Raw genomic sequence first — 14,364 nt, forward strand, 5'->3', positions numbered from 1 at the left:
GGCATTGCAGAATTAATATCTAAGATGAGAAATCTATCTGAAAGAAGATGTAACCCATTAGAACCAAGCAAACAACCGGAGCAGTAAATTATGGGAACGGGCACCAGTGCAATGTACATGATAAGGCTTCAGGGTAGTTAGCGGAAGAAAACAATAGTGATGGCTCTGTCATTTCCGACTATTCCGTTTTCAAAACAAGGGACAGAAGAGCGTGCACATTATGTGTGAGAAAATGTTGCTTATATCCTGGACTGTGCCCACAATGCATACTTCATACCTCCTAGATTCATATTCTTCCTGATCCTCCAATTTCCGAACTTTCTTTTTAATCATTGGCATTTGTTTGGTATCTATAAACACTGCACTGTCCTAAGAAGAAAAGAAAAAACAGTAGTTGCCGTCATATGCACTGTAGGACATCTTCATATGAAAACACTATATGTCAAGGATCCATCTACTTTGCAAACTCAATGGAACAACAGTCACAGAATTTCTATGTGCAATTTAAACAAGTGGTTAATTAATAAGAACAAATACAATTGGAAAAATGTACCGGAATGTCAGACATGGGTGCAGCATAAAGAAAATAAGCAAACGAATGACAAAGTATAGAAATATGGCATTTTAATGCATATTCACAACAGATAATTTGAAACAAATTTCTCATGTCAGAGTAAGTTTAAAAGCACAGAAGGTAACTTATATTTAGGAGTAACATTAAAAACACATACTCATCCACAACAGCAGAGCAGAAAAAAGAATTACCTCATTTGCATTTTTGATGTCCATGATACCATTCCATTCTCCTTCGATTGAACAGAAGGCTTTCTTGTCATTAGGAGAACTACACAAAGAAACAATATGTAAATATCAGCAACCATTTAACATTACTATATTTTTACAAACATTTTATAAATACAAAGTTAAGCAGAGTAGATGTGAAAGCCATTTTAAAAAAAGACCAGCATTAGTTGCACGCTCCTTCACTGTGTATATACATATTTATATGTATGTGTATTGTGAGAAACCAGATGGTATCTCACCCACTAGTCCCCGGAGATCTGTCATACGGGTGGCCAGGACACAGACATAGCTTTTGGATACAGTTCCTGGGGGTGGACCAGTGCGGGAGGATCACCTGGATGAGGGGTCTTCGGGGAGTGGGAGCAGGACACCGGATTGTGAGACAAGGTGTCCACATCCTTGTAACACCTACCCATCCATCTTACCAGGAAGGATACTTAGGAACTCAACGCCACCCCTTTACCGACACAAACACTTTCTCACAAACAGGTCACTGTGAGCGAAAACGGACTAACACCAGAGCCGTATACCTGACATGTTCCGATACAATGGTCAGGCAAGGTCAAGCAATTACTTATCATTACACACACACTTGACTTCCCTCACACTCCCCCACATGGATAAAAGGCGTAGAACGAAAGAACACTGAGCAAGGAACAGCACACGAGGAAGCAACATTTCCAAGATGGCAGTTTAATATGAGCAGAAAGACGGCAAGACCAAAAAGGATTGCAAGTAGGGAAGTGCCCTTGACCTTTTCAGACAGTTACTTTTGAGAACCTTGCAAAATAAGAAACCAAATACCTGGGACTAAAGCTGAAAGAAACCTGCATTGTGTGTCAGAGGTACCCGGGGATCTCCCTCGTCGATAACCAAGGCAGTGAGGAACGTTTGCCGTCATGGTACAGTCCTTGACTCCTACAACAAAGCAGCGCCAGTAAGGACAGCACAGTCGGTGAGTCTGAGAGACTGATACCACACCAGCCTGTGTTAAAACCATGGTTGCAAGCGGCAACAATGTATGAAGATATCTAAAAAGAACAGTGTGTGAAATGTATGTGGCGAGCAACGCAAATATAATTGAAAACCAGAGGAGTGACTGAACTGGAAACCAAGAAAGATACCATAGACAGAGTGGTCCGGCGTCACGTGGGTGCTCATTCGAAGGTCTCTGTTAGGTACCCAACTGGTTGGCGACTGAGAAAGGGGAATGTTCAGATAAAAGTGGTACTGCAACGGGTCAAGCTAAACCCTGTGAACATTCTAAAGCCTTCGATAGTTTATAATGCAAACTGAAATTGGTCCGAGCCCGGCTGAGGGAGACTAATTGTCTAAGAGGAAGGATATGAGGCTGGCTGAAGGGGATACAGGGTGAACCGTGAGTCATCCGAGAAAGAATATTCTCTGAACATTCTAATAAAGGGGATCTGAGCCTGGAAGAGAGGGTACCACATTAACGACTGTGAGATAAAAGGGATATGAGCCTGGCTGAAGGGGATTCAGGGTGAATCACCCGAAATGAGCACTTCGAAAAGGAAAGGAGCTTTCTGTTTTGTTTTGGTGAATCAGGCCCTCTGAATCAAGAGACTTTGAAGTAAAGAGACTTGGGCACAGAAGGCCCTGATGCTGGTAATGGAACTGTATTCTCGCGCCGGAGAAGCCAGAGTGCGGGTTTTGCTCGAGTGAACCGCCTTGTCCCGTGCTGAAAATGTGGTGAAGGGAGGCCAACGGCCCAAACATCATGACATATTTTGTGAACACTTCTTTCTTTTTCATGAACACTACACACCCACACTATTTGTATTTAGCGGTAAGGATTGACAATAGTTTTTTTTTAGTATAGGCCCTTTTATTTTGACGAGACTCCACTAGGACTGCATTATTATTATTTGCTGGTTGTAGCTTGCTCCCATCTGTAGATTTAGGATTAGATAGGCGTTTATCACACCCTTGTTGAAGTTCAATAAATACCCTTGCACCATGGTCACTTGTGTGTGTCGTACTGTTGATACCATGCCTTCCTTACAGTATATATAACAAATATTACACACCTGTAATCGTCTTTCTGATGTTTCTGCTTCGATTCACATGCTTTGCCTAGGCCGACGTCTAGTGGTTGGTGCAGAGTATTGCATTACTTGTTTTTGAAATTCAAAAAGGGACGTCGACAGGGCACGCCTGTAATACTATCCCTAGAATGAAATGTAATGTAATAAGATTTATAGAGCGCAAAAACCACGGCCATAAGGCATCTGGGCACTAGCCAAACAAGTAAAGAAAAAGCAAAAAACGGAGACACAGATCCAGCAGGTCTCAAAGCAAAAGGTCTTGAGCGCTCTGTGAAACCGATGATGATCTGGAATCTCTCTTAAAGGACCCGGAAGAGAGGTACATAGTATTTGAGCGAGGACCGAGAAAGAGCTTCCTCCTGTTCGGGCTTTACAGAAACAAGGGACTTCGAGCAGATTAGCAGAGGAAGATTGTAAGGAACACACAGGACACTAGGGGGTCAGTTTAGATTGAAGAAAAGATGGCCTATATGTAAAAAAGCACAATGAGTAATACAGAGGGTCTTAAACTTCACCCGACTCTTGACAGGGAGCCAATGGAGTTTGGCTAGCAATTGGGAGGTAGAGGACCGAATTGGACATTAACAATTGGAGAACCTGAAGACGATGGACCAGAAAATCAGGTTGACGCAAATAGATACCATTACAATAGTCTAAGGTGCCCATGATGGAAGCTGAGACCACCGATGCCCGAAGCTGCAGGGGCACAAACGGGAGCACTTTCCTGAGAATTCTCAATTTATGAAAGCCTGACCTACAAACTGCAGAAATCTGCTCCTCTCTAGAGCCTAAGGGGAGCGGTTTAACCCCTAGACTCTTAACGGAATGGCTAGGGGCGGGGGATACAGTCCCAGTGAGCCAGGCCAGAAAACAAGGTGCCAAAGAGAGGGGGCAGGCTACCATGATCTGTTTTATCGCTGTTAAGATTTAACCAGTTTTGAGACATCCAACGGTCGATCTCTGCAAGACAGGATTTGAGCTTAGAAGGTGGATCTGATGCTGAAGTACACAATTGAAAGATTAATTGGGTATCGGCGTAACTTTAAAAACGTATGCCAAACGATTAAATTAAATTAGCCAGAGGGCGCAGGTATAGGTTAAAAAGCAAATGTGATAAAGAGGAGCCCTGCGGCACCCCGCACAAGATTTGTATAGACACGGCTTGTAAAACTGAGAGGGACAGAGTCTGCATAAAGTCTTGCAGAAAAGAGGAGAACCAGGCCAAGACTGGGCCTGACAATCCCGCATGTTTGAGGCGATGAAGGAGGATACTGTGGTCAATGGTGTTGTCCGGTTTAGAAAGTTCCACAGGTTCTCAGGATTTACTTGGAAACTCAGATTGGCTTGACAAAAGTTCAGTGCCTTTTTTCTTGACAGGATTTACCTCTGCAACAGGTCTCTCGGATTTCTCTCGCCTGAGCTAGACTCTCTGGATTGTTCTCCAACTCCCAAACACTCAGCAGGCTCAATGTTGCCTCCGGTTAAGTACCAAAGTTCAATTAAAAAAGTCCTACTAGAAAAACGTTACTCTTCCCTTGCTTCCTGGTGGGACTCCATTCCCCACTCTAAATCAAGTTATTTTGGTTTGTAACCTCTGTGCTTCATGCAGCTCTCCTTCACAACTAAGGCCCCCCCTGGTTGTGGTGCAATTGTCAGAATGCACTGTCCACCCACTACAGGTCGATCAACCTGGTGCCTTAATTTGTTTCAGCTCATCTGTTCTCCTTGTTTGGGTCTCTGCAGCCCTCCTGGAACAGCATCCTGCTTGGGGGCCAACCCAATGCTTCTCAACGCTCTTGGTTTAGTGGAAAGTCTTTGTGGGGTCTCTGCGGCCCTCCTGGATCAACCTCCTGCCTGGGTGCCACCCCAATGCTTCTGAACGCACTTAGTTTAGTGGAAAGTCTATTTTTCATTTACTTTCAGGGATTTTGCTCCCACTTCGGGTTTCGCCCAGCTCCCCACTTTTTGGATCTCTATTTTCCTTGGTTTTCAACGTTGCACGCAGCTCCCCTTTTATTTGCAAGAGCTTCCTATTCAGATACAAAGGCTTTTCACAGTGTGTTCTACTGCACGCGACCACTCTGTTACTTTGTATCAGAAGAATCCTTTTTGTCAGTGTCACCCGACGCGTCTTTCACTATACGCAGTCGAGCGATAAGATTGTATCTTGCTCAAAGAAAGCAGACTTTCGCATCGCGTGCCTCTCCGGTTGTGTTTCCTTGCCTTGTACTAACTGCATCCTTGTAGTCGGAGGTCAGGGTCTTCCCACCTGCCCCTCAGACACTCCTTAGTCTCTGACTCGGCCCAGGGAAATGAGCACTTGGCATTCACATACAAATGGATTATCACGCCTCCCGGCTCCCTTTTCCAGACCATTTCTTGCAACTGGATGGGCAGGCTTCTAGCCACGCTGTTCTTGGGAGCTCCGTCATGCAAGCCCTCAGCGTCTCAATCTCCCCATCTGTTCTTGGACAGCCACGGCTCCACAGCTCTCCTCCCAACTCGTTCTAACCACCGACTGCTTGGATGCTTTTTATACTGTCTTGAATACATGACAGGCTGCAGGTGTGCATGGTTAATGTCAATTGCCTGGCCTCATTAATGGGACACAGAAAATGAAGAGATTGATGGGCCTTGATCTGCATCATCATCTTCTTCTCAGTACTATAATGGTGTTTCTCATACAAAGTATGTACTCCTCTTGACTGCATCTTCTTCGTCACAGTACTTAAGTGATGTTTGTGGGAAAGAGGAGGGTGTGCCAGAATATATCCTATAAAGGCTGATGGGGATTTGGGTAGGCCACTATCAAGGAAGGGGGGATACCATGTCTCACCCTCGGGTATTCCCTCCCCAATCCCGGAGGAACCTCCACCCAGATAATCCTCCATCGCTTGTCCACCCCCACCAGCACTATCTGAAATTTCGTCAAGCCTAGTGCGATAATCGCTTGATTTGTTCCTCCCCAACCCTTTCTGCACCCCTATCCCTCACCTTTTGTTTTCTACGGCTCTACCAGAAATGTTGTCAGGCCTAGTACGGTAGTCGCCCGTCTGTTTCAATTTCCTTCCCACTCTCCCCCTCCCTTCTTTATCCATGTCTTAGCTCTTGCACTATCTGAAATGTCGTCAGGCTGATTACGATAGTTAATTTCACATTATTGCTGTTCACGGCCTGTAATAATGTAATTGTATTTTCCCTTGTTCCCTCCCTTGCCTTGAAACGCTTTGAAACACATTGGGTAAAGGCGCTATATAAATAAACTAGCATATCATATCACCTATGCAGTAGATCCCACGGGAATAGGCTGGGAAAGACCCTTAGGTTTTTTACATATACCATTGTTTTTTATGGGCCACTGAACACGTTCTTGTCCACTGTACCACAAATAGGTTTCTTTTGGGCCCACAAGTAAAAGAGAAGAACATTTGGGTGTGGTCCGCCAAGAGTTGATACAAGAACCCAAAGGAGGAGATTATTGCCTCAAAAGCAGAGTTGTAAACTGTAAAGAGGAGAGGATCCATGACAAAGCCTTGCGAACACCAAAAGTTAGAAGAGTGAGTTGAGAGGTGTTGTAGTTCCAGGAGACAGATTCAATCCGGCAAAGGCTTGATCGCAAATCACAAGAGAGAGAGAGTATTAAGGAGATCAGAGTGATCGATAGTGTACAATCCAGCGAATAGGTCAAGGAGAATTAGAATAGAAGCAATGAGGTTGGAGACCTTCATGAGAGCAGTTTCTGTCTAGTGACAGGAGTGGAAACCTGCTTGTAGCCGGTCTGTGGCTCAGTGGACTAATGCATCCACTACAGGGGCCCGTGTTTGACCTCATGGTCAAAGGTTCAAATCCCAGCAGTTCCACTCAGCCCTTCATCATTCCAAGGTCAATAAAATGAGTACCATTAAGTTGGTTAACAATAAACATCTGTTAAGTGTCAATAGCACCAAGATGCCCCTCGGGGTGAATGTGTGCTATGCAAATACACCTGTTATGTTATGTAGAGGGTCTAGAAGGTTGTGGATGTCTAAGAAATGTGTACGACGGTTGAACACAACCGTGTCAAGCACTTTAGAATAGCACAGAAGGAGTCACACTGGGTGAAAGTTAGCTGGTAGGTTTGGGTCAGCCCCTTGTTGAATAGGAGAAGGACGACTGCGGTAGTTTTGAAAATAGGGAGAAAGTAAGTGGAGTTGAAGGACAGGTTGAAAAGTTCAGCAAGGTGAGAGGCCACTAAAGAGGCAATGGGCATTAAAAAGAGGGACAGTTTTCTCAATCAGCAATAAACAGATGCTTCACGTGCGAAGGACCTGGAAAATATTCATCATGGTCTTTAAATGTTGGCTTTTTTAAAATTTTGGCTGAAATCTTATGTATTGGGATCCCCTTTTACCTGTGAACATTGTAATTTATATTTTGTGTATTAACTGAAGACTGGGTGTTATGCCGGAGAAGTGCGTAATTGCTGTGCTTGAGATTTTGTATGATTCTCTGTACTGTTTTTGTTAGCTTTTATGGTGTACAGCTGAAATAACGATTAATTGATTGATTAACCTAGCTAAGGAGCAAGAGGGGTGGAAACAATGGAGTGATCAAACAGGAATGGTGTGAAAGTAGTATTAGTGGCTGTTCAGAATGATTTCTATAATCTGGCCTGCTGGACACATTTTAGGAGGCCACCCTAGTTACAATGAACAGGAGAACTCAAAGATTAGCCAAAACCAATGATCCAGATAATATTTTGAGGTGGGAGTATTTTACTTCCTATTTTTAAACTTTGAGAGCAAATGTGGTTTCAAGGGAGTAACAATTGTGTTTTCCCTTCACACGGCAGTAAATCGTATGTGCCATCAGGTTGACGTATGCAAAAAGTTAAAACTGTTTGGAAATCATCATTATGCGGCAGCGGCCCACATCATAACAGAAAAGCAGGTTTCCTTCACAATTAACAGATAAAACACACTGTACAACAAACAAAAACCCGCTCACAAATGGAACCGATGAGCACTAACACTGTGAGCTTCACCTGCATGCAAACAAGAGGTACAACAGCCACATAGGCTTTCTAACGCTTCACTCTTGCAGAACAAGTCAACTTAAGTAGGAGCAGTTCTGGCTACCCTCACACAAACAGAAAAGTCAAAATAAGGACAACAGCAATGCAAACTTTCATCATGTAGAAGAGGTGGACAGGATCAGTGCAAGGTAAATAAAGGAAAAAAGATAACCCACACAGAGAAAAGATAAATAATGGGTCTCTGCAGTAGACAGCCCTAGGCGAAATACTGCCTCGTCAACTAACTTGCACTGCCAGCCTGCCACCACCTATGCCTGCCCAGCTCACCTGCCCACATAGGTCTTAGCAATCCTACCCCCGCCTAGACTACCTCACTAGATTGCACTCGCCACCTGCCTACACCCTTAGCCCTAACTCGAAGTTGCCTCATCAACTCCTCCCTGCCTATGACCACTATGAAAACCTCCCCACACCAATCACTTCACCTTATACTGAGCCTCCTCACCACCATGGCACTTACACTTGCCGCCTCACACCCTCCTAAAGACAGAAACATGAGGCTGAGGGCAAGACTCCCCAGCCTACACGAACCATCATCCTACCATAACCACAGAGGTTACATTAATCTAGCAAACAAACGCTCGCAACATACCAAATCTGCCCCTCTCATAACACCCAACCAGACACCGTCACAAATTGACACCCTTACCAATAATAAACAACCTCCTACTACTACACTAGCCAATACCTTATCACTTACTGGTTCACTAGTCAATGCTAGATCCATGGTAGCCCACGCAACAGAGATCTCTGACACCTTAACGAATGAGAACTTAGACCTACTAGTCATAACCGAAACATGGCTCCATGAGGCGGCTGGCCCAGCCATCATGCTAGCAATACCGGACGGCTACCAACTCCTAAGAGTTGACAGACCTCACACCAAAGGAGGTGGCCTAGCCATTATCCACAAATCCTCTCTACCCATCAAATTAGCCACTAACGTACTATTTCAATCATGTGAACTCCTTACCGCTAAACTTCACCTCTCGTGCAACCGTACCCTCACCATGCACGTCATCTATAGACCCCCAGGACCACTAGGATCCTTTGAAGATGACCTAACCAGTATCCTAACCAATAACACTAAAGACCATGCTCAAATCCTTCTACTGGGAGACTTTAACTTGGGCTTCAATGACTGTAACGACAAACACGCCCTATCCGTCGCTACAATCTTGAATGACTATGCCCTAACTCAAAAAGTCTGCTCCCCCACTCACGTCAAAGGTAGGACCTTAGACTGGGTTGCTGATCGGAACTGCAACATTAGCATCATCAACATTCTGCCACAATCTTGGACCGACCACTACTTAATTGTATTCAACGCCTCTCTTGACCTCATCCGACCCAAACCTATACTCATGGCCCCGCCTCTCCCCACCAGAAGTAAAAAAGATATCACAGCAGAAAGACTCCTACCTCACCTTCTCCCCACACTCGACAATCTAGACATTACTACAGACCCTACTCTGCTTGTGGAAGTATACAACAACACGATGACTAAGGCACTAGACTTGATTGCTCCCACCAAAACTCGCAAAAGTAAACAACTCTGTCACCTGAACAACTGGTTCACACCATAGCTGAAAGACCTCAGAATCCAAAAAAGAAAGCTACAATCAATCTGGCAACACTCACCCACGGTGGAGAACAAAATCAAATTAGCCACATTTGCCAAACAGTACAAAAAGGAAATTATAACCACCAAAAGGAACACCTTTAACAACAGAATATCTAAGGCTAAATCAGATACCAAGGAACTATTCTCTATCCTTCGGGAAATGGAATCACCCATACCCCCGACTGATAACATCCCTAAAAATAAACTCTGGTGCACTAACATACAAAATGCCCTCGCGGGCAAAATTAGTCTGCTCCAAACCAAAATCGCTAATAAAAAAGCCGCCCTGCTCCTGCAAACCGAACCCATACCTCACTCAGAGCCGCCCTTAAACCAGCCTAACACCCCTCACCCATTCAGCTTCAGACAAGTAACCACACTAGAGACAGAAAAAATCATACTATCTTTAAAACCATCCAATTGCAAAGGAGACAACTGCCCTCCCCAAATCATAAAAGATGCAGCTAGAGACCTAGCCCCCTTCATCTCTAAACTCATCAATGCATCCTTGAAGTCAAATCTAGTGCCCAATAACCTAAAACACTCCTGGGTGCTCCCCCTCCTAAAAAAACAAACACTTGACCCTGCTATACCGACAAACTACAGACCCATCACCACCGTCCCATTTTTGCTTAAAATCATTGACAGAGCAGCGTATCTGCAAATACAGGATTACTTAGAAGCCAACAATTTACTAGGCTCTCGGCAATCAGGCTTCCGTCCCCTTCATGGAACTGAGACAGCCCTGATTGACCTCAAGACCCAAATTGACGAGCTGAAGGACAATGGCAAATCAGCTATGCTACTCCTCCTTGACCTCTCTGCGGCCTTCGACTTGGTAGATCATGCAGTTTTATGCAATCACCTCAGTTCTGCCGCTCATTTTTCAAGTGATGCCATAGCCTGGGTACATTCCTTCCTAGCAAACCGGACAATGAGAGTATTTTCCCCCCCTAGCAGCTGCTGATCCCACACATGTTTCATGCGGTGTCCCCCAAGGATCATGTGTATCTCCAACGTTGTATAACATCTTCACTAAGCCTCTGTTCGACAAGTTGGATAGACTGGGTGTCATCTACACTAATTACGCTGATGACACGCAGATCCTTATTCCTCTCTCAGGCAACTTCTTGGCGGACACAGCCTTAGTGAACAAGATATATCTCCTCATTCAGGCATGGATGGCAACTCACGGCCTCTGCCTGAACGACGACAAAACTGAGCTATTGATCCTCGGCTCAGAGCTGGCCATCAAAAAATTGGACCCTAATTATGCCTCATTTAACATAGACAATAATATCATTAAAGTGATGCCTGCAGTTAAGACTCTCGGGGTCTATCTTGACTCAGCGCTCAACTTCAAGAAACAAACTAACTCACTAGCATCCTCCACTGCATACACCTGTAAACTGATCCGAGCATGCAGACCATTCCTAACGGAAGCTAGTTGCATTACCCTAGCGAACGCACTCATCATATCCAAGTTGGATTACTGCAATGCCCTATACACTGGCTCTAACAAATACATCCATGACAAGCTCCAAACGCTCCAAAACAACGCTATCAGAGCAGCCTTAAACATTCCTAACAGAGTTCATATCTCCACCGCTAGGAAAAATATTCACTGGCTAAAAATCAAAGACAGGATTGCGCTCAAGACCTTATCCCTTACCTCCAAATCAACAAGAGAATCTCAAACCGACCCACCTGAATGACGAATGCCTACACATTAGTGGTGCCCAGATATAAAAAGAGCACAGCGGGCGGCTCCAGCTTCCCGGTCATAGCTGCTCAAACCTGGAACAAACTCCCCTTTGACCTCAGAATAGACCAACCCTACACTAGCTTCAGGCGTAAAGCCCTCACCTGGATTCGATCCCTCGACACTTAGCCCGTCCACCTTACCGCCACTTTTCCCAGAGACTGCGTATGTGCATAACCAGATTACAGGTCGCTAGACTACCTGCTCTATCTACATTTCTGTATTTTGTACTGCCTGTATATGCTTTCCTCTCATCTGTACAACCTTTTCTTGTATTGTAACTAAGTTCTCAAGTATCCTTGTACTGCCTGCGCCCAGTTACCCTCGCGGGTTTGGTTTCTCTGCGCTATACCAAATAAACAAACAAACAAACATAGAACAGTTGCAACATTGGAGGGGCGTGTGCACCCCCTGAAGCCCAATATATAAAACGTCTGCCATGGACCTCAATAGATCATTCTTTCCTCACATGGAACAGGAACGTCTTGAGCCGAACAGTACACAACTACCTTAGATACGTCATCTGTCACAGCAGTAGAAGTTACACTCTCATAGAGAGAGAACTGCATGGGATGGAGCAATGCATGCACCCTTGCATTAAATCAGTACATTAATGGCCTCAGAAATGCAGACCTGCACAGAATGGGAATAGAATATGCCTTAGGATTCCAAATTCCATCACAAAGAACTTTCCAGCTTGGGCTAAGCAATCCTAGTTCCCCTGACACGGAATAGGAATAGCATAACAGCAGGGGCAGTATGACCCCAACAAACAGGACTCTGCAGTGCAAGCAGGGGCGTAGGAGACGCATAATATCTGGGGGGGACAGGGGACATCTTGGGGACTTTGCTTTATTTATTTATTTATTGTTTTAGTCAAAGAACCCGACTTTTCACAAAATTAGAATTAAAATAGCAGTACGTATTAAATTACAAATATCACTGTATAAAACAAGAGAAAAGAAGAAAAGAAAACAGAAGAAAATTAAAGGATGCAGCAGCAAAGAACATGTCTTTGTATGTTGCATTTCTGGATTTTTGATCTGTCTATGAGCACATGGTAAGAGATAGAAGAAATAGCAATTACTTCCAGTGGCCCACACCTAGGACATCAGCTTGTTAAGAGGCAGATCACCTGTAAGTGGACTCCTGCCAAATCAAGGAGTTGAAGCCTTTTCTACCAACTGCAAGTTGCTACTTTTCTTGTGTGGGGCAAGGAGACGTGTGTGTCTCTTGGAATGGAAAGATGGGCGTTTCACAGAAAGGGAAAATCGTGTTTTTACCTCTGAGTAAGCCCTGTTATGGGAGTAGAGGGACTAGGTGTGTGATGTTGCTGCTTTTACTGTCCTCCGGGTAGGGGGGGAGGGAGGGGGGGTACAGCATACAAGGAGGAGGAGCGATCGCAAGCCCACCCCCTTATAAGCACTCCCCAGGTCCGCGGCCGGATGTGTCGGACCCGGGGGATGCCTAGTAGGTGGGGTGTATGTGGACCCAGGGGGGTGGCCAGAGGGGCAGCCCGCTATGTGGGCTGTCCCTCTAGTGCCCCTGCGAGGGCCGACCAGCCTCTCACGATGAGTCTGGTCCCTCTTATTCCATCTCATGCTGGCTTCAGAGCCTAGCCTTTCTTTGACTTTGTTATTCTGAATGCAGAGCTAGACTCTGTTCCTTTCTTGTTTAACATTTGCTGCAAAGCCTGATCTATTTGATTCTCTCATATGTTACTAGGACGGCATATCATGGGTCCTCTGCCCTGTTACATTATTCAAAGAGCCCCTCTGGCCTTTCTTTGCCTCTCCCTTGTCTCACTGCTTGCTTGCTTAATACATACCTCCTTGCTTGACCACTCAACATATTCTCCCTAACACAGCAATCGCAGCTGCAGTCTGTCTTAACTTCTATTTGTTCCGTGTCTTGAATTGGCCTCTTATTTCCGCTTTTCTTTCTGCACGGGAAAAGCATTTGCCAGTCACTGCCATGATGGTTATACCTGGCCATAAGAGGGCAACAGCTAGCCAATATCGGAAGAACATGGCATATTATGCCAGAGGCTGGCAACTGCCTTCCTAATGCCTACACAAGAGACACAACTCTTGACTTTGTTTCTAACAGTAATTCAGTGGATGAAGAAACGCGAGAACACACATATCGCTTATAAATGAAGGGGATGATGTCACACTTGGTTTAGACATTTTGATCACGCCAGGAGCTAATTTCCAGCTGCAATTAAGCGATTACCTTTTAGACTTCCGGCTTTAAATAATGTTAGTATCACCTGGAACGCACAGAGGTTGCTCAACAGGGTTCCTGAAGCACGAGGGGTACCCTACTCGTGGGCATGGATGATTGGAGGGCATTCTTGCCCTGGTTTGGAGCCTGGCCCCTAGAGCCATGATGGGGGGAGGGGCCTATTACTTTCGGTTGTACGTACCTTTTGAGGGTGAGCAGACATTGCCTCCTGCTTTAGCCCACTAACAGCTCTGCTTTACAACTTTATCACACATACCTGTCAAGTGGCATGTAACTCAATGCTACTTATGTTATCAGTCTCAGAAGTCTGGAATGCTTTGCCACATCAACTAGGGTACAGGCTTGCCACCTGAGACTTACCCATATCTGAGTCGGCATCTGTCGCCCTGTGGGGAAGACACACACTGAAAGCGCAGGGCACAGTGCCCTTGAGGGTTTTTCACACTTCTTCCTCGGGGTGGGCACAATTCACTCCACAGAGAAAGTGGCACATGCTGGGCAACATTCTACCACTTTGACAATGTCACCCAAAGAGCAAAATTGGCTATTTGAAATACCTCTGTCGACTTATTATTGCGCAATCCACACTGATGGGTTTAAGCACCTGCTTAACGCGAGATGGCAATTAAGGCATTTGCCAACGGACTCAAGAAGCACAGGACACCCTCTTAACAGCGACATGTCATGCTCGCTCATTCTGATCACGAATTGGCATTTATCTGGTTTCATGTTAAATGTATTTATTTATTTATTACATGTGTAGCATCACGCAAAACCCCTAAGC

At 45.0% G+C, this 14,364-nt stretch overlaps 1 protein-coding gene across 7 annotated transcripts in view; it reads right to left on the reverse strand.

Moving 5' to 3' along the window:
* OSBPL9 (oxysterol binding protein like 9) overlaps window positions 1-14,364 on the reverse strand; it is a 1,764,730-nt gene that overhangs the window by 115,839 nt on the left and 1,634,527 nt on the right. For all 7 annotated transcript variants that reach the window (XM_069642205.1, XM_069642206.1, XM_069642209.1 and 4 more), the window contains 2 exons: window positions 766-844; window positions 278-369 (listed from right to left, as the gene is read on the reverse strand). In XM_069642205.1, coding sequence (XP_069498306.1) covers window positions 278-369; window positions 766-844 — 171 coding nt within the window. The remainder of the gene's footprint in view (window positions 1-277; window positions 370-765; window positions 845-14,364) is intronic.

The sequence above is a fragment of the Ambystoma mexicanum genome, chromosome 1q (assembly GCF_040938575.1).
Source record: "Ambystoma mexicanum isolate Mex_15411 chromosome 1q, UKY_AmexF1_1, whole genome shotgun sequence".
Taxonomy (NCBI): Eukaryota; Metazoa; Chordata; class Amphibia; order Caudata; family Ambystomatidae; genus Ambystoma; species Ambystoma mexicanum.